The 26,087-nt window shown below is 40.3% G+C and overlaps 1 protein-coding gene across 5 annotated transcripts in view; it reads right to left on the reverse strand.

Moving 5' to 3' along the window:
• Positions 1-26,087, reverse strand: part of LOC117776906 (CUB and sushi domain-containing protein 3-like) — a 213,822-nt gene that overhangs the window by 4,104 nt on the left and 183,631 nt on the right. For all 5 annotated transcript variants that reach the window (XM_034611302.1, XM_034611297.1, XM_034611301.1 and 2 more), the window contains 8 exons: positions 23,689-23,871; positions 17,629-17,802; positions 12,261-12,434; positions 11,559-11,632; positions 9,461-9,572; positions 2,669-2,848; positions 2,153-2,218; positions 268-426 (listed from right to left, as the gene is read on the reverse strand). In XM_034611302.1, coding sequence (XP_034467193.1) covers positions 268-426; positions 2,153-2,218; positions 2,669-2,848; positions 9,461-9,572; positions 11,559-11,632; positions 12,261-12,434; positions 17,629-17,802; positions 23,689-23,871 — 1,122 coding nt within the window. The remainder of the gene's footprint in view (positions 1-267; positions 427-2,152; positions 2,219-2,668; positions 2,849-9,460; positions 9,573-11,558; positions 11,633-12,260; positions 12,435-17,628; positions 17,803-23,688; positions 23,872-26,087) is intronic.

The following is a 26,087-nucleotide window of genomic DNA, read 5'->3' on the forward strand; positions in this document are numbered from 1 at the left end:
AAGCAATGGAGGAAAAGAAACAGACGGAGGAAGGAACTGAAGAGAACAGTAGAGAAGGGGGACGAGGGGCGGACACCAGAGAGTGTTGAATGGACATTTAGTCCGTCAGTGCAGACTAATACGTCCGTTTTTAGAGCAAATAGTTAATTCCAACTCTCATGCATGATTGACATGAGGCACCTTAAAATAAATGGAAGTGACACACAGAGGTAGTGAGGAGGAGGAGAGGGGAGGAAGTAGAAGACGGATGATTTATAGATGACTCACCAGAGAGCAGAAACTCCATGCTACTGTCGCTTAAAGTTACATTGACTTTTCCCGTCGAAACATTAAAGCTTGTGACTGTCAGAGTCATCGGCTGCTTCTGGCCCTTGTAATCGTAGGAGCCCTTCCAGACAAAATCAGGGGCAAAGACGGTGTCAGGAACTTGAGAGAAGAGAAATAAAGACAGATGTAATTATGTTACATTGTCAAATAACTGAAAAACAAATCAGCAGTATCAAATGTGTTATTTTCTAAACAACGTGAAATCAATATTATATTTTACACTTGAGCTTAATACTTGCACCCACACTGCAAAACAACAACAGGCAACAGAAGCAACATATCAAACAGCTGACGACAATCTGTTCATTCATTTCATTCAATCTTAAATAATAATGACAAAATCTATTCTGACAGATAACTCTGAACTCTGCTGAACTTTTTTAATAGTTACACACCGATAAAACTTTTTGTATCTCTGTTATTACAGCACACTCATTATCTGCTGGTAATTATTTACCAGGGAATTAGAAGTCATTTATCAGTGCAAAAAGGTGAGTGCTTATAATCAGTACCAACATAATAACAGTCAGAATAATTACCCACTATTTACAAGATAATTTTAAGCAGCTGTTTTAGGAGGCTGAAAAAGAGAGACTCTATTTTCCAGTTGAGTGACTTTGATAGCGCTGTATCTTATTACTTAATATGATACTGAATAAGAAAAGGTTACATTTTATTTTACAAGGGCAAATACTACCAACACTTTAAAAGATTTCACTGTACCTCATTGGTGATACCATTTGCTGTCTTTGATTTTATATGACATAGTATTATTTTTCTTGTTGTCTTTGATTATTTTTGTATTCTTGATTGTCTTATTTGTGAGCCACTTTGTAAAGGTTTTGAAAAATATTATTATGATTATTATTATTATGATTATTATTATTATTATGTGTGTCTATCATACTAAGTATCTTTACAGCCTACAGCCATGCTAGCTGCTTCTGGGAGGCTTTACAGTACTGACAAACTGTAGCATGCTAATATGCTCATAATTACATTTTCTTCATAATCTTCACCATCTTGGTTTAGCATGTTCACATGATAACAATTGCTGATTAGCACCAATCGAAAAGTACAGCAGAGGTTAATTTGAATCATTACTTTGTCAAATTAGAAGTTGGACTTTCCGACACAAATCACACACAGGGCTAATGATTGTAATTATGTTAGCGTCTAAATTCTGAACAATGATTTTTCCTTGTTGTATCAGCGCTCACTGACACTCAAGGACTTGAACGTCTACGTCATAAATACAAAGTAATATCTCTGCAGGTTACATTCACTTATTATTGCACAATTTACAAGAAATTACCTTGCTGTTCCATTATTTTCTAATATTAGACTAATTACTGCGGGTTTAGACGATAGAGCACATATTATGGTCTGTTAATATTCCCTGGTGATATTGACATTTAATTATGTTTTGTAGCAATTATTCATTCTAAACTACTCAGAGAGGAATCAGATAACAACACATGTTATGGTCATGATACGAACAATACACAGTGGATTATACGCCCATGTATTTTCATTATGAGCTAATTATTTTCGCCCACTAACAATGAAATGCTGACTTCAAAGCACAGTACCACGACTATTTATACACAGTGATTAAATCTGTGGACAAAACTATAACATAAACCTACTGGACGGGTACAGAGCTGCAGTTCCAGCTCTTGAGCACAGTCAATGCACTGACAGAGAAATTGTACTATTCAAAAATAAGTTCCTGTAGCCGACACTCGTTCTCAAGAACGGACAGATGCAGAGCTGCAGATTTCTGTGGCCAACATTTGAACAGCTTGTGAAATTCAAAACTCACCATTTATTTTTGGGCTTGGTGTCCCTGGTACGTGTTTGACAGTTTTCTCATGTGATTTGGAGCCAACTGCAGAAGAACATAAATATGTATGTCACAAATGTGTAGCTACACACGGCAAAGCTTAACAGCTGGAGGATGTTGGAGGAGTAATCACTGCTTTACTGTAACATGGTGCCTGCTTTAAAGATCTCTGGTGGCTCAGTTCTCACAAACATTTACCAATCAACACATTGCTCAAGCTTCAAGTTAAAAAGAGAATCTCAACAGGAGCATATTAAAAGACAATAAAATTAAAGAAGTGACGCAGTGGGTTTACAGATAACATTAGAAAAACCACAATGTGTTCATTGTATTCAGTGAAAAGAAGTCACACAGGAGGTATTTTTAAATACTAAGTGTATACACACGTGTACTCTGTTCGAAACTCCCTACCCTTCACCCAAGTTTTACTGCATCCCCCACCTCCGCCACATCTTCTCTATCATCTGCCCCCGCAGACCTCTGGCAACCACATACCTCTGCAGACAGGCACCTTGCCAGTCCAGCTGCCGTCAGAGCGGCAGACACGGTGCTCTGAACCCCCGGAGAGGAAATAACTTGGCTGACAGGTGTACACCAGGGTGTAACCGTAGGAGGGCAGGTCTAGACCCACAACGTCAGCATTGGCAGGACTGCGTGGCTGCTTGCAGGAGTGAGCTGGAGAGCAAACAGAGGGCAGACACCTTAGTACACACGCTCACATCCACACACACCTGCACACAAACAGACAGACAGGAAGATAATTAAGCACTCAGTGGGAGACAGAGAGGTGGGAGAGGGTCAGAAAAAAAGGGGATAAAAGGAAGCACAAATGTTTTACAATTTAATTGAGTCCAGGGAGCTATTAGAGACCATACTGATACTAATATGTCTACTTTCTGGTCTTATATTAAAATGGACACCTAAGGCTTGGGAGATGCACTGCTTGATTTTGGAATGTGGTCACTTGCAAAAAGAACAGGCCTTAAATTAAGAGAACACAATGTCTCAGTTATTTAAAATTAGCATTAGATTGCAAATGTACATATGCATTATAATTCTGACACTAGCTGAAACCAACATTCAGGATTGTTTTTGTATTTGTTAAATGAATCAAAAGACTAGAGCGAGCGAAATTGTCCTGGAGAGAATTTGTGTAAAGTGTAAATCTTGCAAGCGTGTTTTCCATAATTAGAAAGTCATAAAGGTGCAAGGTCACGGACGCTCATGGACCCTGGAAGTAAGCAACATGCCTGTCATCATGTGATGGGAGCTATGACGTGGTCAATACTACATTATAACATGAGTACTCATAGGTCAGACCACATCCATCTTTCAACTCTGCAATCATTTTGCTCCAAATCATTTGACATAAATGCCTGCAAACGTACGCAAAATTGCCTCTGCGGTAATTCCCACAACAGGAACACACACACACACGCACACAAACACATCAACCATATCAACCATAACCCCTATTAGCCTACTAACCTGAGCCTACAGTAATACTTACCTTAACTGACTGGTAATATTTGGTCAATAGGAGGTTTTTATATGCACCCAATGTTCACCAGAAACCAGCAAACACACTAAATATTTATGACTACAATTCAGTTTTCTTGAGTTTGACTTTCTCCTCTTATCCATTTATTCGGTCTCAAAAACACAGGTAGGTAGTGACATGCTGCTTTATGCCAATGTTGCAAAGCTTTATTTCCAAGAATCAGAGCGGATCAGAAATCAAGTACAGAGGCTGCAATGTTGTGTTGCCAAAACACTGGCCTCCTATAAACCGCATTAAATATTTTAATTTTCTCATGAGTGGGTTGAGTATACTAGTTTAGTTTTTCACATCAACAAACTCTCTCCAAAACAAAAATATATGCAAATCACCTCACACCACCAAAACACTGAGTTGAAAATTCTGGCTCTGAGGCATCAAGAATACTGTGAAAATAGTGAAATAATTTTACAGCCTGTGAGTGAAAGAGTATGTCGCCAGCTGTCAAATGGGAGACAGCTGCAAGTGAGTCACAGTAGCAAATCGGTCCTTCATGGCGTCTTAATGATATTAGTGGCAATAGGATGTGGAGGGGACGCCAGGATGAAACCCAGTTTCTTGGCTTTATGAGAGGAGACTGCAGGAAATTCCCATTGTTGGATATTACTTTTATTGGTGTTTGAGCTAGTAACAGTATGTGTTTGTTTGACTTTGGAAATAAAAGTGTCACTGCTCTTCAGGGTAATTAAGGTTCAGTAAATTAAAGTTGAGTGTTCAAATTTGGCGACTATCCACCTCAGTTACAGGGACTAGAAGAATTTAATATACATAAAAAAAATCCTGATGGAGAAAGCTCAAGGACGACTGTACGAGTAAACTATGTTCCACCCTGAGCTTTTTCAATGGCTCTGCACATCTGGCATATATGGATTCTATTTACACTGCGAGAATCAAGAAGAACTGCCTCATATTGTCGGGTGTAGGTCTGGAGGCCTAAAAAATAGATAAATAACTAAAGTCAGTTTTTACTGCCTGAGTACAACTCTATGTAACCAATTTAAATGACAAACTGCCAGCACATGTCCAGGTTGGTTGTAGAGTTTGTAGACCATGAATACAGAAGACACTTACAAGACCATGAATTGTTATATGCCATATCCCCCATCAAGCTCTGCTGACAGTGCCATGTTTACTTACACTTCAAACGGCACAGCATAGCTTTACTCCTGAGATTACACCAGTCCTCAAAAGACACTTTAACTTTTTTTCTGTCACACCACAACATGTAATGTTCTCTGTTTGAAGTTGGTGTCTCTGATAGAGACGTAGTACATTAGTTAGGGGCACAGAAAAACAGAAATAGAGGCAGATGCACAAAGGCAGCCCTGCTGTTGGAGTTCTCTAGAGGTTGGACCGCAGCAGACTTCAACAGCAGGGGATGGTCATGAGGACAAAGCTAACTTTTCAAATGTTACCATGTTTTTCTTAAAGCTATTTTAGGTCAACTTGTCAGCGTTGCTTCAGAAAATGATTAGATAAGATTAAACGTTATTACCACACACGGGGGGGAAATTCAGTTGTTACAGCAGCAGGCGAGTCACAATAAGGTAGAAAAGAGAATAAAAATATAAAAAGGCTAAAGAATAAAAATAAAAAAAGTAATAAAAAATGCAGAATATGTACATAATATACTCATTTCACTGCAGAAGTGGTATGTATAGAAAGAGTAAAGTGCAGTTGCACAGGATAATTGCACAAGCATGTAAAAAACAGTTATAGGCAGATATTGTATACAAAAAGAATATGAGTATAGCATGCTATATATATATATATATATATATCGCAATATAGGATGAATATATGCAGGTATAAATATAAATGGGTGTGAACCCACAATAATAGGTATAATACGGATAATGTGCAGAGGAAGCTGATGTACAAAATGACATATTCCGTTAGAGTGTAAGTAGAGTGACATGAGAAAAAAGCCCACAGGATTGTATTTTTCATTCCGGATGATGCTGTAGAGTCTGACAGCAGTGGGAATGAAGGACCTGTGGTAGAGTTCCTTCTTGCTGCTCAAAGAGCTGCTCAGGGGCTTCACAGTGTTGTGTAGGGGTGAGAGGTGTTGTCCATGATGGAATTCAGTTTCGCTAAAATCCTTCCGCTAAAAACCAACCTCCTCAGTGGAATCCAGAGGGCAGTCCAGGACCGAGCTGGATCTTTTAACTTGTCTTTTTCTGTCCATCTCTTTCTGTATCCCCAGCAGACAATGGCATAGAATACTGGAGAAGCCACCACAGTGTCGTAAAAAGTCCTTAATAGTGTCCTGCAAGAACCTCAGTCTCTACAGCAGATGGAAACAACTCTTGTTTTTAGATAGCACTAATCAACCAATCAAAGTACTTCCACATCCATCCTTTCACACATCGTTGCTATATACGTTTCCTATCACTCATCATTCACACCCTAAATTGAGGACTCTTGTGAGTAAATCACGAAATCTGAGCATCTGATGAACTGCTTGAGTTTTTTGGGTTCTACACGGTAGACAACAAAGTAATGAATGTAGGTATTTGAACAAATTCCACGTCATGTCATATTAATTCGAACTGGATTTTTTGAAAATGTTACTGTTACCAAAAAACAAGGCTTAGTTTGGCTTTTGTGTCTCCTGTTCACATATTCAGACTAATGGTTTGCTACTAGCTCAAATTCCCAAATGTCACTGTTGTTGCTTTGCAGTTCAGAATTATGACGAGGATTATGATGATTTTCAACACAAAGTGAGGTGACAAGAAATTTGTGGATTATGGTGTGTAGCTTTTAACGAAAAATATAAATCTGATAGAAAGATAACCTGATTAAGATCCAGTGACTTGTGTCCATTGCATCTATTACATTCATTGGGCTGGTAATCCCTCCGAGATTTTGCTTTAGCCAGCAGTACAAGATTGGTTGGCTTCACACAAATCCATTTAAGTGTCTTCATGGTAGCAGAAGACCATTTAATCATAGAGAAAGGTATTTTGGAGGATTTGTGGCTCTGAGGGTAAAGACCAAGGGCAAAGAAGACCCTTTAGCCCTGTTGAGTCAACTGGGTCTATACATGTGCACATTCATCGTGTGTGAAAAATGGATTTACTAAATAATATCATACATCAAGAGATTACATTTATATTCATTTTAAAGCAGAAATCCACAGTATCCTATTGATTTATGTTTTGGATCTCAACGAAAAAACTACACTGTTAAAGACACAGACACACACACATTACAAGTACTGGCTGTTTATACCAATTGCCAGGGAATTAACTAATGTGTTTTTCATGTGTTAATGTTTTATGAAAATCAAATTTCCCATGTGGAAACTCATCAGTTTTGTTCATCAACTAAATATCACCACTGTTTGTCTAAAGTTAGCCAATAAGAGTTTTAGAAATTTGATCAATTTGAAATGTATTCGTATTTTATTTCCTAAAATCTGGTTATCATCAGAGAAACATTTCTCAATTTTAATTAAAACTGTAACAATGAAAGGACGAGGGCAGAGCAAAATCAATACATTTTTCAAGTCCCCGGAAACGATGGACCGGAGCCAGAGAGCCGCTCCTGAAACGCAGCAACCTTCGCTGAGACAGACCTGGCAAAGATGCTGCTGCACCTGCTGAGCAGAGCCAGTCAGGAAATTTAAAACCTCAAAACATCAGGCCGCTGAAAGAAATCCAGACGGGCTGTCAGGCTGCCATTTCAGAGGTTCACACAAAAGAGCATGCGATATATGTTATTTTATGTTTACCGCTGTGAAAGCGAATGTAGCTGGTGTGATGGCTTGCAGTGTATCCAAAGCCAAGAGGGTTGAAGAGTGGAACCTCTCAAAGGCCATTCATGTTCCACTTATAATACGTGAGACTAATTACAGTAACCACATGGAATCCAAAGGGAGCAAATAATCCATTAGCATCAGCTGTAAACATGTGTTGTTTGATTTATACACCTCTTTTTCTAGTGTTTCATCACTCAGTCTTTGCTTTAAATTTCATGTTCAGTTTTGTCGCTCTTTAGGGGAACCATTAACCCTTACTCTGCGATATCAATTACCACATTCAAACATAGCAGTAGCGAGTTTGAATGTGAGTTCAGACATTTTCATTGGGAGTGGAGAAAGGATTGTTTGGCAGTAGCGCACTTAGATCTTGTTATTAAGCCTTCAATAACAGCACTGGTTGAATCCACACATGCGTCAACATTATAATAGAGGCTACATTATTATGCATTAGGTTTCCTCAGGGGAGAAAAAAGAGCAACTTGAAAGTGACTCCAAGAAAATTACATTTTAAAGTTTAGAAGTATATCTTCTTGTTTAGTGGTTTCTGTTGAATTATTTTGGGTATTTTCCCTTTTCCTTGGAAGCTCAAAGACAAAGAGCTTCTCTCACCGGATTTTGCCACCCCAACATTTAAAAGATTGTGGAGGCGGTGCACGCAGCCCTCGAGACGAAACTGTATATTATCCACTGTGCATCAGTCATTTATCTGCATGCTAACATTATCTCTCACCTGACACAGCTGTCAAACCTGTTTCCAGACGGAGGATTTCAGTTTTCCTGTGCTAGTTTGCCAGTTTGAGGAGTTTGCCGGCACGTTCACCTTTAATACTGTTGACTTAAACTAACTTTGATGGTTCTTTTATTTGGTGCGACCTGTCACAGTGCTGGCAATAAATGCCATTGAAGAGCCAGGGGATGTGCACCCTCGTGAATTATTCCTGAGGGAACACGATGATGGGGTCAGCAGTTTGAAGATACAGGTGGAGCAGGAGCTGAGAAGCTGTCGGGTGACAGAAGGCTGAGCAGGAGTGCTGTTCTAGATTTATTTCTGCTGTCAGCTGTTCAAATGAGCGTTTTATAAAATATAAATTAGAGGACTCACCCCCTGAATGACAATAAGACTGTAAAAGTGAGAGTTTTGTGAATATTTTGTTGCTGTGTTCTGTAGTGAAATGTTGTGCATGACATAACACATTTTCAAGGTTTCACAATCCCTCTAAAACATACCCTCCTCCAACCTAGACTCATGAATGCGTGCGCGCGCACACACACACACGCAGACTCACAAATAACACCCTGCTGCAGAGTAGATCAGACAGAATGAAGTGTAGGTATTATGTCTCTGCTTCCTCAGCAGAAATGTGTCTGGGAAATTTAAGTAGGTGTTACATCTCGGGGTGATTATGAAGACAAGATTACAAAGATCATGTGAATCCCCTTTTTATCACATAGCTCAAGTGTTGTCACAGTACGAACATAGTAAAATGCAGACGGTAGCAAGGATCTGAATATTTCCATGAAAGATGCTGTGGCTGAGGGGGATTCCACTGAGGTACAGAATCACATCACAACTTAAAAAAGCACTTGGCTTGGCAAAGCAACTGGGCTGAACTGCACAGCCCTAGTTCGGTGTTGGTCGACAGTTCAGGTAGTTCAAACAGAGTGACAGTAATCACGGTCAACACCTCACTCCCAGAATGACTGGAATGGCAGATTGATTGAGGCGCGAGCTGCAATCTACTGGGAGGTCAAAGGCTATGGCAGGATTGAGTGAGGGAGAGAAGTCGCACTGGAAGGAGGGAGAGGGAGCGAGTGGGGGGGGTGTGGGTAAAAAGAAAAGAGAGTGTCTGAGGTGCCAGCAATACAGATAAACACTGACAGGATGCCAGAAGGGTTAGTGGAAAACAAAGAGAGGGAGAGTGATTCAGATACAGAGAGAGCAGGAGGAATGAGCACTCACGGATGCATGTAGGCTGGATGCCGGTCCAGGTGAGATCAGGCAAACACAGCCGGGTGGTGGAGCCCTGCAGTAGGTGTCCCTGTTGGCACTGGAAGTCTACTCTGCTGCCCACCTGGCCACAAACAGACAGCACATAAAGTGGAGGGAGTCAATACACTGATGCAAATGCCAATAGGCTCCCAGCATCAAATCTAAAGAGCTTGGAAAAAAAATACTGCACACTAACGTTTTTTTCCCTGTTTTTAATGATTATCTGTAGTGTGTGGAGGCAGATGGAGACTATTCCTAGAGGCGATGGCACATGTTTGTGTTCTCAACTGATGCAAAGACATTAGAAAGTGAGAGGGAGCTGACTTTCTAGTAAGATATATAGAACCCTGCTGTTTTCAGTTATCTTAATAAATGACTTTTATTTTCAGCTGCCATCGCAGTCAACGGTTTGAAGACAGCATCGACACAGTATTTTCCCATTCTGTGGTGTCAGGATATTGGTTAAGTTGTTCAGTAATGCAGAAAAATGCAAGACTACAGCCGTTACAAGCAGTGATCCATATAATAAGCTGCTTCTGCTTTCAGTTGGGACAAATTTCATTTCAGATATTCAGCTGAACGTTGTGGAGAAATTGTTTGCACTTAACTTGTAAGTGACACTCTAAGAGCAACAGGGAGGAAATAAAATGAAACACACTGGTTGAAAGTGTCTCAGGGGAGCTGCTGAGCACACATCAACGACCATGATATCAATTTTTTTGACCATGATGCATTTCAGCATTGCTCCTTTCACACGTACGCTCAAACTGCACAGGGTGCACATTATCATAGCTCTACATGTGCACCATGTTTGTACCCAGTGTGGTGGAGACATTCAGCTGGTTTTTCCTCGGTGCAACCACCTGTGATGGATAAGTACACGACTCACTGTTTCATCCTTGCAACTGCACACCATCATGCAAAGGAATACATAATGACTCTACAAGGAACATCTATTGGAAACTGCCCATTTGAAAGAGGACTCATGCTGCGTTCCAGAAAACTCAGATATTCCGACTGGAAATTTCCAAGTTCCGACTTCCAAGCGTTTCGATGCACGGTGATGGCACGAGGTCAAATGTAAACAAACATGTCTGACAGTGAGAAGCTGATGTTTATTTGGCTCGTGATGAGACAATTAAACTGTGACCGGTGCAACCTCCGTTCACACATAAATAAAGCAGAGGAGGGAAAACGAGGCATGAGGCAACAGAAATCATTATACATTATATTTTACGGCAATTTTATACTTGGAAACACATTCCAATACATAAGAGGGAGAAAAACACGCGCACACGCACTGTCACTCAATCTCACAAATGAGGAAACAAGAGTCCAACAGAGGGTTCACAAGTTGGAACTCCGACTTTGAGTGTTTTTACATTGCACCTTATCGAGTAGGAGGTCAGAAAATTCAGAGATCTGAGTTGACTGGAACACAGCATAAGTGCAGGTAGCATGGTAGAGCTGTGAGCTGAGAATGGTACTTTGATTTGGTGCGTTTTGTTTACACTCATCTACCTCCGCCTCTCAGGTACAACAGCCAGGCTAATTCACTTGGATATTTGCTGTGGATTTATTATTATATATATATTGTAATTAATAATATTATTATATCATTATTAATTTATTATTATAATTTAAATTAGTGAAGTATATCACAAAATACATAATGTGGTCCATATGTTATATGGTATATTTTGTATTAGTGAAGTACAAGACATATATTTCCATGCTACATGCCTGTTAAATACACTGTGGTATGTGTTTACTTGTGCTGCCTATACTCCAGTGAATCCTTTCTTTGAGAGGCTTAGTTTTTGAGGTTTGTGTTGCACTAGACTGCAATGTATCGGAAGTGTTTCTAATATTAAGTCAAAATACTGTAATCACCTTTGTATATAATGCAGGTAAGCTCAAGAGTTGTTTTTTAATCTAGGAATGTTTTTTTTTTTTTTAGATGCATTAGAAAAACATTTTCTGGGACAAATTCCCCTCAGAGTTTAAGTAGACATTTTATGCAACACTTGTAAAAAACCAATCCATTTCAGGTTTTGGCCCATTTTACCTTAAAGCCTGTTGTGTAATTCATGAAGCCATGCTCAGGTGTCCCCGGATTTTCACACGTGGTTCTCGTGGGCTCTGGAACAAGAAATCACCGTTATGATGAGCACAGGGATGCAGGAGAGTAAAAATGAGAATATGACAGAAGGGCAATCATTGATAATGACTAAGCAATTTCCCTCTGGTGTACTATGTACCAGAGGACAATTACTGAAGTGGCAGGGCAACATGGGCAGAATATCCTCGCAAAGACTCTTTGACCATCCATTTCTTAGAAATGAAGTCATAATAATATGCACTTGTGAGACTATTAACAGTCGGTGAGACTAAATTCGAATTAAAACACAACCATGTGTAAAAAAATGTTTCTTCAGCAGTTAACATTTCCAGCGCCACTGAGCAGCAAATAAAGCAACATCTATAAAGTACCACTATAAATAATGTATTTCATTTAAGTGATTTAGTTTTACATCAGTGCCAGATGGTATCGCTGGGATGCGAGTTCACCTTCAACTTTGTGTTGATAATTCTGTTAGCCGCTTCAACAGAATCAACAGAGAGAGATCATTTGGAAGATTTGTCACATTACAAATTCACTTTTGATGCTACCTGGCAGACATTTATATTTCTTCATTTCACTAACTTTCTTATTTTGCTCTACAAATCAAAAAGCACATGTCTTGCATGTGAGGCTAATGTTCAATACCTATACATCGAGGCTGAGATCCGCTCCAAGTGCCGTCCTCCTGACACATGCGTGTCGCTGATCCGACCAGCACATAGGGGGCGCTGCAGCTAAACGTCACCTCTGACTTGAAGATGAAACTGCGGCCTTCTCTCCGTCCCTTGGCAGGCATACCAGGGTCTCCACAGAACTTTGCTGCAGAGGAAGAAATGTTCAGCATTGCTGATGTGGGTCAACAGATCCAACACATATTACACATTTTCCTGCAAGAAATCATGCAGCAGTGTATCACTCTGCATCTCCGCACAGCTCCTTCAATCGTGTCAATGTGGATACGCACTTGATCTGCCTCATTTTCAAACATGAATCTGTTTATAAGTGCATAACATATAAGGAATACCACAGCAGCTACTCAACAGAGTGCAGTGTTCAGTAGACTATTCAGGATTCAATTCAGAAATAATAAGTCGTGTGGGCTGATGCTGTGCCCACATGACCAGACCGTGATGAGGAGTGCCTACAATGTTTTCATCTGCTGTTGTGAGGCTTTGTTTTGTTTTGATTGTTTTTTTACTATGTCCAATTTATTTCAGTACCTGCCTGCAAAAACTTTCTACATGATTTAAACGGTCTTCGTGGACTGAATTATTCAACTGCATTGACATTATGCCTGTTGCACAAATTCCTTTGGCTATTTTTTCATTGCATGTGGGCAGATGCATTGACATTCTTCTCTCAGGATTAATTCCTCCGTCTGACCATTTTCAGTTTCCAACATCACCCTTTCTGCTGAGTGGTTATAGGAGATATGAGGATATTCATCTTGGCAGCAAGAGGTAGAGAGCGAGGTTATGGCACTCAATTTTAGATCAAAAATAATTAACAAATGAAATATTAATTTTTCTGACAGGGCCTTAAGGTTAACACAACTGGAGCCATCTGCCACCGCTGCTGCTCTCCATGCCTCTAGTATGATATTGCCTATTTGATGGCACTCCAGCCACAGCCCCAGCAGATGAAGCCTTTGGATTAGTGCTGCTGCTCATTCAATTTATTGCTTATAGACATCTAATCAAGTTGCCTGGAATAATTTAGGCTGAGTAGGTTTGATGGGGGGGAGGGGGGCTGTTTTACAGCCCTGCCAATGTATCTTTCTATTCATCTTTACTGCATATATAAATTCATTAACATTCTATAACCATACTGATGAGTAAAAGTTACTTGTTAGCTGTAGGAGGCTCAGAAACGCTCAGTGTGTGAGAGAGCAGAGGCGAGGACAAGAGTCACAGCGTTCAGTCACGCAGCCGGAGCACTGCGGGATCAAGCCAATAATAAGGCAGGCTGCTTCTCCAGACCTGACATGTGCTGCTGTGTGGAGGTCTGGAGACAGAGATAAGTTCTTGCTTGCTCTCTTCCAAAAAGACAGGAACCAACAGGGGCTTCCCACAGCCAATCCCTGACATAATAGATATCCAGTAAAGGAGTAGATTAGAATCCAGCCTATGCAGGAATGGCTGTATAAAGCCATTACAGCAAAACTGTTATCTCAGAAACAAATCCTTTTATTCAGAGACATATTCTTTCCTAGAAAATATGTTTGCCTATACTGGAGGTCCCCTCTGAAAATGATGCATTGTGAGTTTCAACCACCCTGTCTCCAACTGTTTGACCGTATCTGATGTGACAACAAATACAGATGCAAATGTCTGGATGTCCGGATCTGAAACGGATTCCTGTCACTTTTCAAATGGCATAGTAATACTTAGTATTCGGACAGCATTTTTTAGGATGGTTGATAATACAGGCCAAACAGGTGACATGCACATCAGTCATAAACTTCAAGCCGCAGGGAAATAATGTTCTGTTTTATGGATATATAAGAGAAATGGCCCCAGGCCAAACCCAGCTCAGCATATTTGATGTGCTTGTGTGTGTTGTGTGTATGTGGATTAGCAAGAGACAGAGAAAGAGAGAGAGACTAGTCAAACTTTTTCTCACTCGCTCTCCCATTGCCTCTCTCCTTCCTTGATGAATTATCAATGCTTTGAAGTAATCAGTATGCAGAGGCCTGATTCAAAGTTAGGATCACAGTCTCATCCCTGCAGACACATGAACTAGCATTCTCAGATACTGAAATTTGCTGCTTGCTCTCTTTTTTCCCCCATGTGTTGTTATACAGAATGTGAATATGTGTCTTAATCCTGTTTGGCTGCACATGCTTACAATGGTAGAGATTTTAAGAAATGCACAGAAGGATTTGCTTTTACAGATGCATGGCATCTCCTGCAGTATTGCTGAGCTGTATTTAAATTAAAAGGGCTGAGTATGAATAGTAATCTCTCTCAAATATACAGTGCACCCCTACTATATGTTTAGAAAAAAACAGCAAGACTGTGGCTGTAAAATTATTCGGCACCAAATTAAATTAAATAAACTCATCAGGTTTCATTTGCAGCAAATGTGTATGACATTGGCACAAAGAATCTGATTATCCCTCCCGCTGAGCTTATAATTTATTTTGGTGAATGCAAAATAACCTTAGTCAAGACAAGACAAAGCAGTGTATTGACTCATGTTTCGAGAACATTTTTATCGTTGCATCTCATACATGGATTTAAAAACATTATTGGCTGAAGTGCATTTACACCTGTTCCATGACAATTGTATGTATAATTAAAATACTGCAAAGTATCTACACTAAGGGTCAGCCCCATAGTTAAGTTGAGAAAATGAACACTAAGGATCTACATCTTAATGACACAGTGATATATAGACGGTAGTATGGAGCCTGAGCCGGCTGTAGGTAGTGGTGTGCTGGTGTTTTAACACACATATAATCCTTTCTGCCTTTAATAACCTAATATGATCTGCTTTTTCTTCTCCATTGTTCCCACTTTTCAGACTCATTTATTTGCCCGAGTAACGTCAGTGATTTATACCAGACCTGCTCCCACTTTAAGTACTGTAGTACAAGTCTGCTGCTCTAACAACATCTTTAGGAGAGCCAGGTTCTTCACAGAAGTTAGTTATTGATCAAACAGTTATAGAGTACGGCTCTGAGTTTATGTCAGTTTTGCACCAACATTGGAACCTGCATTCTAGGTCGTAAGTAATAGAGCTATTAAATGTAATTACTGCATCAAAAACAGTTCTCCACTGAGACACAATAAACACCACTATGTTACATCATGGAACATAAAGGTTACTCGCTTGCAAAGCCGCGGGAGGTTGATTTGGTGGTGCTGATGTGGAAAAATGATTATAATGTGTTGACGGATGACACTGGCCATCAGAACTGCAGTAGAAAGTATATATGATTTACAGAGTAGTAGTTTATCCATTTTATGTCAACATGATGTTTTCTTAGCCACCACAACAAATAACAACACAGATACACATGCACCGCAATAAAAATAGGCAGTTAGTCACTTAACAGTGCTAAAGCACATTTCTGCTCCTAGCAGACAGATATGATCCTTTACATTTAAGGAGGATATAAATCAGACAGCATTGTGTACATTGACGTGCATCAATTACAATAACAACGACAATGTGGCCATTCAGAAGAACAAATGGCTGCTCGGGGGGCTGTGCTACATGGTCACAAACACAAGCAGCCTGTCGGCTGGATCTCAGATGCTAGATACCCCAATGGGACCGATTGGGCCTCAATGAAAATGGCTACAAGCACCAAATGTTGTCATTAGCATCAATTACAAAAGAGCACACAAGTGCATGTAGTTGTTTTTGTTTTAAAAATGTCTCAGACAGTGGTTCAACATGTGGCACTGAAAAACAGCAAACCACCTAATTTTACTGTAATTCATAAACCTACATCTAAAGTCAGCAATCAACTCAGTAAAGTTAGTATATGCACAGTGAATGCACCTACACAATAAAATCCATGTCTGATAGCAGAAAATCCTGCAATAATCAGTTAGTGTGATGCTAAATGGGGCACTTCAACAGAAAGCAAAAGGACTGCCTACATCCACCAGTTTTAGAGCAGAGGCTATAAATGCATCACAGCAGACAGAAAGAGAACGACACATCTTTCAGCACTTGGAGAGTTGTTCATGAATATTTTTAGTGTTATTTGTTTTTAAGTCCCGGCTAACGTTTAGAGAGACACAAACACATGCAAATAGTTTGCCCCTCTTGATATTATATTTCTATGTGGCTGATATCATATAAGAATGATGTTATGCCGTGTGGTGCCCTCGAGCTCTCATGAATCCCAGGGGTTATTATTATGCTCGCAAAGATGGTCCTGAGAGGGTCTTAATGTTTTCTATGATCATTTTTATTCACATAAAGTGTCTGAGTAACCTTAAAAACTCTCTTTAAAACTACTATCATTATTTCCCCTAACGTGACTCCACTCACATCATCATTTTCATCATCAATATTATAGAAACACTGAATATGGGACCAAAGGTTCAATTCCCTTTTTATTTCATCAAAATGTAAACTGTAGCTTTGATTGATGAACTAATGATGAGACTTGTGGTCTCTATGAACAGGTAAGATGCAATACCCTTTTCAGACTTAATATTTTTAGGGAAAATGTCATTTTGTGACAAGAATAAAATAAAAAAATGCAGTGAGCAGCATTAATAATCACATCTCTGCCGGACTGCCTTATTTTATTTGTATCGTAATTCAGTATTCAACCTTAGCCCTGATGTTAAATACCATGACTTATTCATGAATTTCATTAATTTCATTAACTTGAGATAACCTCTAAGGGGGCAAGTGGTGTAAGAGGGCTCGCCTTGGAGGAAACAACTTCAAACTAATGTAAGGTAATGAATGAATGTATGAGACAAGTTGTAAAATAACTTGCAGGTATATCCCCATTAAAGATCTTTGACAAATTACCTGTTATTTCATGACTCCCCCAAAGGAAATTGTACAATATTATGTCTTTTCCTGACCGGATTATTATATCTCTTGTGGAATCATGTTCTTCTCAATGATGCAAGCCGCACGATACCGCATGTTTGATAATGATTTAAAGAAAGAAAAGACCCTATTTAGCTAACTGTGCTGATGACCATGTTTCAGATGTTGGCAGAATAGTCACCAGTGAAGTCATGTTTGAAGGAAACAATTTGTTGGTAGAAGGAATAAATTGAGGAATATGACACAGGTTGAGATGTGGTGAGATTCTCTTGGTATTGAGCATAATCGATGATATTGTGAGGACACAAGCACTAAGGAGGATTTTAAGATGCATGGGGCTGTGCAGAAGTGTGCAGAGTGAGTCTGACTCTCTGGAGCTCATTTCTCATTGATCAGCTGGAGGGGCTCCATGGATAGAACCAATGAGAAATGATGCACCTGCAGAAGGTCAAAGTCATTCTTCCTTCAGTAAATGGTGACTCACGCAAGCACTGAGGCAGGTCTCCACTCCAGGTCCCGTTGCCTGTGCAGGTGAGCACGGCGGGAAAGGACAGCTCGTAGCCAGGTAGACAGCTGTAGCTCACGCTGGTTCCCCACTCAAGCACTGAGCCCTCCAGAAGGCCGTTTGGAATGGCTGGGGGTGTAGGACATGTCACCACTGTGGGGATAATGAGGACACAGTTAAGACAAGCTCATCAGTGTGAAGTACAAAATAGATCCAGTCAAGTTCAAGTTTAAACCAGATACTTTGGATTGTGAGGCTGAGGTCAGGACAAACATGAGACCAAACCATGTCTTTGTCGACGGAAGATATAAAATGTGCAAATTAAAAAAATGTATTTACCTATAAATACCACACTGCAGTTGCAGTCTCTGCCAAGGTCCCAAAACATGTATTGTGATGCCACTGGGACCCAAATCTAATCAGTGAATCCATGAGTATAAGTTTGTGACATCGCTTGAGATGTTCTTAAGATAACGCATTCACAAGGCAAAAATAGTTTGTGAGGTCACGGTGACCTTGACCTCTGACCTCCAAATTCTACTCAGGTCATCTTTGAGAGTAAGTGAATGTTTGAACCTGATGTAATGAATGGGTGTTCCTGATATATCACATTCACAAGAACAGTAGGTCAATGTGCACTTGACCTTTGACCTCCAACTACCAAAATCTAGTTGTTCTTTGAGTCCAAGTGAACATATGTTACAAATTTTAAGAAATTGTGATCAAGAGACAACAATTTGAATTTTACGGTCACAGTAACCGAATGGGACAAAAATGGAACGAACGGAAAGACAACTTAAATACATAATGCCTCCTGTCACTGGCTGTCACTGGCACGGAGGCATACAAATCAATTTGACAAACAAGTCTTGGTAAATGCACCAAGATTATACAGAAACAAGACAGTCAGTCACAAGGCATTTTAAAATGAAATATTTCCACTTTAATTCGAGGTGAAACTGGACTGACACCAGTCAGGCTTTTCTGATGTTACATTTTCAAACCACATGTGTTGCATGTGGTTCTCCTCTGCAGCAGGCGGTGGCCCTACAGCAAACATGAAGAAGATGGAGCGGTGGAATCTAAATCAGTTTCTGTGCTCATACTATTTGTGATGTGAATGTGATCACTTGAGAACCAAGACATGTCTGAGGCACAAAAAAAAGAAGCTTGAGAATATTTGGTTCTATGGCCATGGACTCAAACATTATTTTCTTCCTTCTAGATGCAACGTAACCACAACAGCTGTTGCATATAACTCAAGGATAAAAGACAATGTTAAAGCTTGTAGATAATCACTAAGATTTATGTGGATTTCCAGGGGACTGACTACATCCTGGGCCTTTACATTTCTAATCAGAAATTGAATAGAAGAGGGAGTAGTGGTGTTAATATGTATTAAACATTGCAATAAACCTGTGTTTAATCCAATAAACAGTCATTCTCACAGGTCTTATCCTTTAACAAGATTAATCAAATATTTTAGTGTCCCAGAGCACCACAGCACTGCCTCCATTCAGACACAGCTAAACTAAAGTTAACTTTGTCAAAACAAAATGTTTGACATTTTCTTTACTGATGTTGCATGTTGTTATTTGTGCAATATTCAATTATATGGAATGGGACTGAGTGAAATCTCTCAAGCTCAGAGGGATGGTCTGTGTTTTGACTGTGTGCAATCTGTCTGCCGTTTGTATGTGGAGCATACTGAATAATTTCGGTGAGAAATGAGGGGACATCTTATGTGTGTAAGAGCCATACACTTCCTGCTCGACAAATGCAATGAATGAATGTATAATAAAGCTCGGAGTTTGTTCTGACACACTTGGGGGCCCGTGGGGACACAGATGGGATATGGGTTTTAGGGATGTAAATAAATCAGCAGTTGTTTTATACCATTACTATCCTTCCCCCAACCCATCACTTCCCCAAGTCTCTTTTCTATTTTAGACATTCTCATGCCATCCAAGACACTTCAACAAAGATCTGCAAATTGATGTCATGGCTTGCAACGGCCTTGCAACTGTCTGGCAAAATCAGACGCTTACTTTACAAATCCAGTTACTTAAACTGTCATGTTAACAACTAGTTCACGAGTTAAGGTTTATTCTTCTGGCAGCACAAAAACCATCGTCATTTTCACTTGCAAAATACAGGAAAAAATATACAGGCTGCAGTGTGAAGACTGGCTCTAGGAATCTTTGGGGGAAAAAACCATGAACAGAGACAAACTCATCATTATAAGCACACAGACGGAGCTGAGGCAGACAGGAAATTACCGGACCACTGGACATTTCTTCGACTGTCTTCCTCCCACCAGTCTGGATTTGCTTCAAGCCTAACACCGTGCACAGTGACCTCTTCTAGCACCAACGCTACATCGAAACAACTTGGCATATACTGCATGCCAGAAGTCATCATGCTGACTTTAAGGCTCGATAAAGACTACAGCAGGTCATTTCACTTTCATTGGTTTGTTATTAGTTCCCGGAGACGAATTCACACACCTGCTGTTGTGTTTGGCAGGACAGGAAATCAGCATACAATACATGAATGAATAGTTCTGTGTAGTTAAGTGGTTCATGCTTCATCTTTAGTCAGTTCACTTTATATAGTTTATTTAGTGGCCAGGTTTCAAAGATGGGTTCGGGTTTAAATCTGTCCTTAAATGAAATGGAATGGAAATATATGGAAATAAAATGAATATATATATGTTTTCAAATGTTTTTTTGGTCAGATTTGAAAATTGGTACGCTTCAAATTAAAAGTTTAATAAAGTCAAAATATATAGTAGGCAAAAGATCAACAACTTTCTTGGCACATCAAATTTAGTTAATGTATTTTTTTTAGGCAGGAAGAAATTATAGTAAATGTGGAGCAGGCCACTGAGGGATATTACATATCTCCACATTTTTTCCTCAAAGGGGAAACATTCTTTTGTTCTTGGTTGGCAGCAGATGCAGAAAGATTTCCATATAGATGTTTTGCAGCATTATACAGTTTACATATGCTTTACAAGTATGTCATATTTGGAGAGATATTTAGGCCGCAATGAATGTGAATAAAAGTAATAAGCAAAACCGGACTGATGGTACAATCTGTTTTTTAATGTTTTGTTTAGTAATATAATTTTGTTTCTAAAGTTATCGAGGAGAAACAAGTTCACTTGAAATTGTTTCTCTTTGATGTAAATGAATTTGTAAACAGTGACTATTGGGATTTGGGATTTCCATGTTGTTGCTCGGGAGCGCTAGAAAAAAAAAGACATTTCATTCTGAATTACCTCACTAAAACGCCCATTTGGATTCTGTGAAGTCGAAAGTTGTTTGGAGTGTTTATGTGTCTCTTACTGAAGTATGTCTCGGAGAGATGGACAGATGGAGGGATGATGTGTGAGTAAACATAGGAATGGACTGCATCCGAAATTACTTAAAAATAGGGAACACAAATAATAATTATAAAAAAGGCATGAGTGACAGGCAGAACTGAATGGGAAGCAGAGAGTGTCCCCATTTTCCTAAGTAGTTCTAAGAAGCATTAGCAGTTCTTAGCTGAACACGCCAAACCCGGGATTCAAACTCAATCCTTGCTGGGCAAGGCTTATGATGTGTCATCAGCGGCACCACACACAAATGCTGCGGCTAGCACTGATTCACAAGCGTTAAGTGCAAAATTATGCACAGTCGGCACATGTAAAACCTTTCTCTCTCTCTGCCTCAAATTCTCTCTCTGCCTTTCCATCTCTCGCTTCCTTCTTCCCGTCTTTTACCCTCCCTCCCTGAAATATCTCCTCATATCCCAGCGGCACATCATCTAAATCTATGAGAAGATGACAGATGTCCCGCATCATGATAATTTCAAATAGCTCACCCTGCCTGAATCGCTGCACCTTCAACTTAAACCCAATTATGCAAGAGAAAAAGCCAACAAATATTATTGGATGAGGCATTGTTTTCAGTTGTAAGAAAATAGATATTTACGCAGCCCTTTTCGGAGACCTCTTGCTGCGTAGGCTGTCAGTGAGAGACATGATGAAAAAGCTATGATTACCAGCAAGCTGCTCTGTTGCTTGTCCCAGATAGTCTTAGAAAGAGACCGAGGGAGTGGAGCAGCAGCGACAGGGAGAAAATAAACCATAAAGCATACAGAGTGCATTCCTCCTTAATAACACATCCACACACTAAGGAGTGGCAAAATTAATATAGAGCAAGCGCTTAGTAATCAACTCTTCTCTTGCCTTTTTAAAATTTGTTTACCAAAATGAGAAAAATAAGATGAGAGCAGCGGAGAGAGTGAGAGGAGGCAGGGGGGACCCTCTGGCTCGCTGACTGCTGCATACAGGTCAGTACAAGCTGACAGCACTCAGCAGCAGCAGTGGTGGTGGTGGGAGCCAGTGTGAAGAAGGTGTGTGTATGTATGCATGAGAGAGACAGTTGTGTAATTGAATGCCCCCAAGTGACTGTATGCATGCACAGTGGTGTGTGAGTGTGTGTTATGAGGAAGGTTAAGCTCTAGGGTTTCACTTCAGCACACCATCGTCATCAAGCATAGCTGCAGTGAGGCTGAGCGCCTGAGCTGTTGCAGTATCTGTCAAGGGTTAGAGCTCGGAGATTAGGAGCTACACACTCTTTAATACATACATGTGAGCACACATACACCCTCGCTCTCTCTGTTCACTTTAAGTACCTCGGGTAACAGTTGTGCGACCATTAATTCCTCCAGCAGCGTCAACACACCACGGACCACGTTAATAATGAAACACAGCCATGAAATATTACAAATCAGTGTCAGTTTGGATGTTGTAAATGTCTAGGCGAGGTCATGCAGGGAGCCTGAGGAGGGTAGAAAGTGTAAGGCTCCCAGGTGAGGAATGGCAGTGGCACAGAAACATAACAGCATCGTGCACACCGAGTATATCTAGACACAAAAACAGCCATAAGAGGTAAAAAATATCAGTTGGCTCTATGTTGTTTCCTGATACTCATTCACTCTCGAAGAATTTGTCCAAGTTCCAAGAGTTTGATTTAGCATAATTTTTTGGGGCTTTCAATTACTTGTATTTGTATTTTTCTCCAACCTGCGACATTTGTCTGCCTGCATGTCTCTCACGCCTCTTTTTCTCTCACATTTCATTTGTCCTTTCCCAATTCTCAAGAGGCGAATCCGAACGCCAGCTCGGTACGCTGTAACTGAGACGGCAGCCTGGGAACAGTTCCTAAGCAACAATGAGCCACCGTTTGCCTCGTGGGCTTTTCCCTTTTCCCGGTGTACTTTTGAACTGTTCACTGCACAAGTTAATCTTCCCTGCAATACTCACTTTTGGGTGTCTATGGCAGACATGCTAATCTCTGCCTCCACTCGAGCGTCATAAATCATTGAGTGATGTATTGCTGATGGGCGTACAACAGCTAAGTCCTCTTGGTGGATTTTCAAACTTTGATGTTAATCAAGCCCATAGAGGGCGCGCAAACTTTTACAGAGGGAGCCAGCCAATGATTAACTGTTGGAGCACAATTAGAAGGATCCTTGTTGTGATGAAGAGGACTTGTTAGCCATCCATCATCAGGTGTCTGGGGAACTTTTAGCCTTGGCTCCCTGCCATCACAGGTGCAACTTGAGATGCAGGTGTGGGAGAAATCACTGTCTCTTATCAAGGACCTGGTAAAGTATAGTTTTACTTGTGTAATTTAGGGAAGCGTTTGTGGGTAGGCATGTTAACATATGAACCTATACAGAATATGCATATGAGTGAGTGTCTCTGTCCTTCTCGCATCCAGTGTAATATATCGCCGTGACTTCCTTTATCAGCGGACTGAAGTGAACAATATGACGCTATCTGACCACATGGGGACTCCTGTGTCACCTTGCTTGCTAATCTCATCAGATCTCAGGGTGTAAGCATGTACTTTGTATTGTATGTGACAGTGCTAGCATGCCAAGGTTGCGACAGCCAGTTCTGATGGTTATCAAGGTTGACTGACTGCAGCATGTGTACGACGCAGCGTACTTGGGGGGGTTACATTTGTGTGCAGTTCTTACCTTTGCATGCTGGCATGGTGCCACTCCAGGTGCCATTGTTGGTGCAGGTCCTTGTGACAGTGCTGTCCCCTTCGATCATCACGAATCCCGGCTGACACACGAACGTCGCGTTCTGGCCCACGGTGATGTCGTCGCCAAACCTGAGTCCGTTCGCTGGAATACCCGGGTCGCCACAGGTGATCACTGTCGTTGATGGTCACACATAAGGAACATGAATTAGACAAGATCCACATACTGACATTGGGCGGTGATTTAAATTGCAATATAAACTATACCCTGCATTAAAAATGTATCAGTTCATCACGACAGTGTTTGATGTAATTATTCATTATGCATCCTGAAGAAAGTGGGCTGAGGGTTTATGATGTGACCACAGGGGAGGTCCTGCTTTGTCTGCAAGATTTTCCATTTTTATCTTTCTCTTGTTAAGTTGCTGGTGGTTTCCTAATCCTCCATTTATTACCTTATGTCATCAGGGCACTTATTGGTTTTACTCATATGCTTTGGGCAAAAAGAGTAGGTAGGACTCATGAAGATTAATAATGATCTTCTCAGCCTTAATATTCAAAAGTTTGAGCTAAATGCAGTTGTGCAAAATGAAAACGTTGGCCTTGACCCACAATATTTCACTGGTTAGTTTTCGACTACTACAAGCTACTGTTGCACAAGTTATTAAGTCTGAGCTTCAAGAAATGAATTCAACATTGACGTTTGTGTATTTCAGTCAGGGTTTCACTTAACTGAGCTTGGTAACGATGTAAGACATGACATAGCATTTATGGCCCTGTACACACCTGGTATCAACATGTGGTTATGGTACTCAAGCTGTGGCCCAGACCACATTCAGAGGTGTCCACATACTTTTGACAGTGTGATCGCAAAACTGTCCGGGGCCACATATGAAGGACCTTCTACTCAGCTGACTTCCTCTGAGCCGCTGCAGTTTCACTATGAATCGAACGTATCTTCTCTCTTCTCGTTGATTTGTTTGTAACCACCCCCACAATATCAGCACTGATCAACACATGATGATCGATACTTTCCTTAAATTGGCAAAAATCTTTCTTCACAGCTGCATGAGATTCATTCAGGCTCTCCCGACCCGTCTCTCTACCTCTCTTTCACTCGCTCGTGCCGGTGCGCGCACACACTCACTCACACGGTGACAGCGGACACATCTGTAAACTCAGACTGGGTCAAAACAACATTGTTTGGTCTCGACTAACACAAATGACGAGCTTGTTAATTTGCATGTAGAGCGGGGAAGTGAGATCCGATCCCAAGTGGTCACAGGAGACATATTCAGGATGCATGTTAATGCCAGGCGTGAACACACGTACTCGACACTGGCCACTTGTGATCGGATCTCTAAGGATGGATGTTAAACACCAGGTGTGTGCGGGGCCATCGTCCATGTCAAAATTGTAATTATAACAGAGAAACCGACTTTTGGAAAGCCACGATGTGTCGGACTTTGCACAACGTAATACACAAGTGCCTGAAAACCACACACAGATGCTGTACCTCAGCCGGAGTCAGTTGTTTAAGATGTGAATTTGTTGACGCACAGTATTTTTAGCTGTCACTCAAACAACTCTGTAATCATACAGCTGTCTTTTTATATCCTACAAGAAGAAGGCTCAAGTTGTAAACATGAGAGTATTTGCCATCTTTACAATCTCTCCCATAAACGTAAAAGGGGCATTTCCACAGTTTAAAAAAAATGTTTTAACTTAAAAATCTGAGTTTAAGCTCCATGACAATGAATTGGATTTTCAACAAGGTGACTTTATTCTACATGTCTGATTTAGTTACGATTAAGGTTTCAGGCAGCAAAGAGTGAATATATTTCATTATATTATCATAGTGGATCTCTAAAATATGTGGAGCACAGTATTGGCAACAATTTGGGCAAATGAAAAATGTTGTAAATATTGATTACATTTTTTTGAAAATTAATGTTAAAAAAGCATCTAAGTGTAGTACTGCAGAAAAGCCTTTTGTGGGTTCTCTTTAGTTATAACAATGATTGTGGAGCAAAATATTCTATAAACTACATGATAAAGGAACATTTGTTAAATTTAACAACTAAACCAAATATTGGGATATAATTATTTTCACTGGACAGCAATGACATAAACATAATTGGTCAATCTGCACCTTTAAAAATAACACTTGACACCTCCATACAAAGATAAACTGTGAGGCACAAATGCTTGTGGGGTTATGTTGCAGCAACCTGGTGCTGCTTCTGCATATTTCAATAAAGACAACCACAATGGATCATCATGCGTAATGGCTCTGTGCTTGTGTGCAGCATTAAGCATGCGGGGCATGTTGCTCAGTTATGTGAAGATAAGAAATATCCAGAGAAGTTGAAGATACAGCTGTTAGCATAT

This window comes from Hippoglossus hippoglossus, chromosome 16 (assembly GCF_009819705.1).
Source record: "Hippoglossus hippoglossus isolate fHipHip1 chromosome 16, fHipHip1.pri, whole genome shotgun sequence".
In the NCBI taxonomy this organism is placed as follows: Eukaryota; Metazoa; Chordata; class Actinopteri; order Pleuronectiformes; family Pleuronectidae; genus Hippoglossus; species Hippoglossus hippoglossus.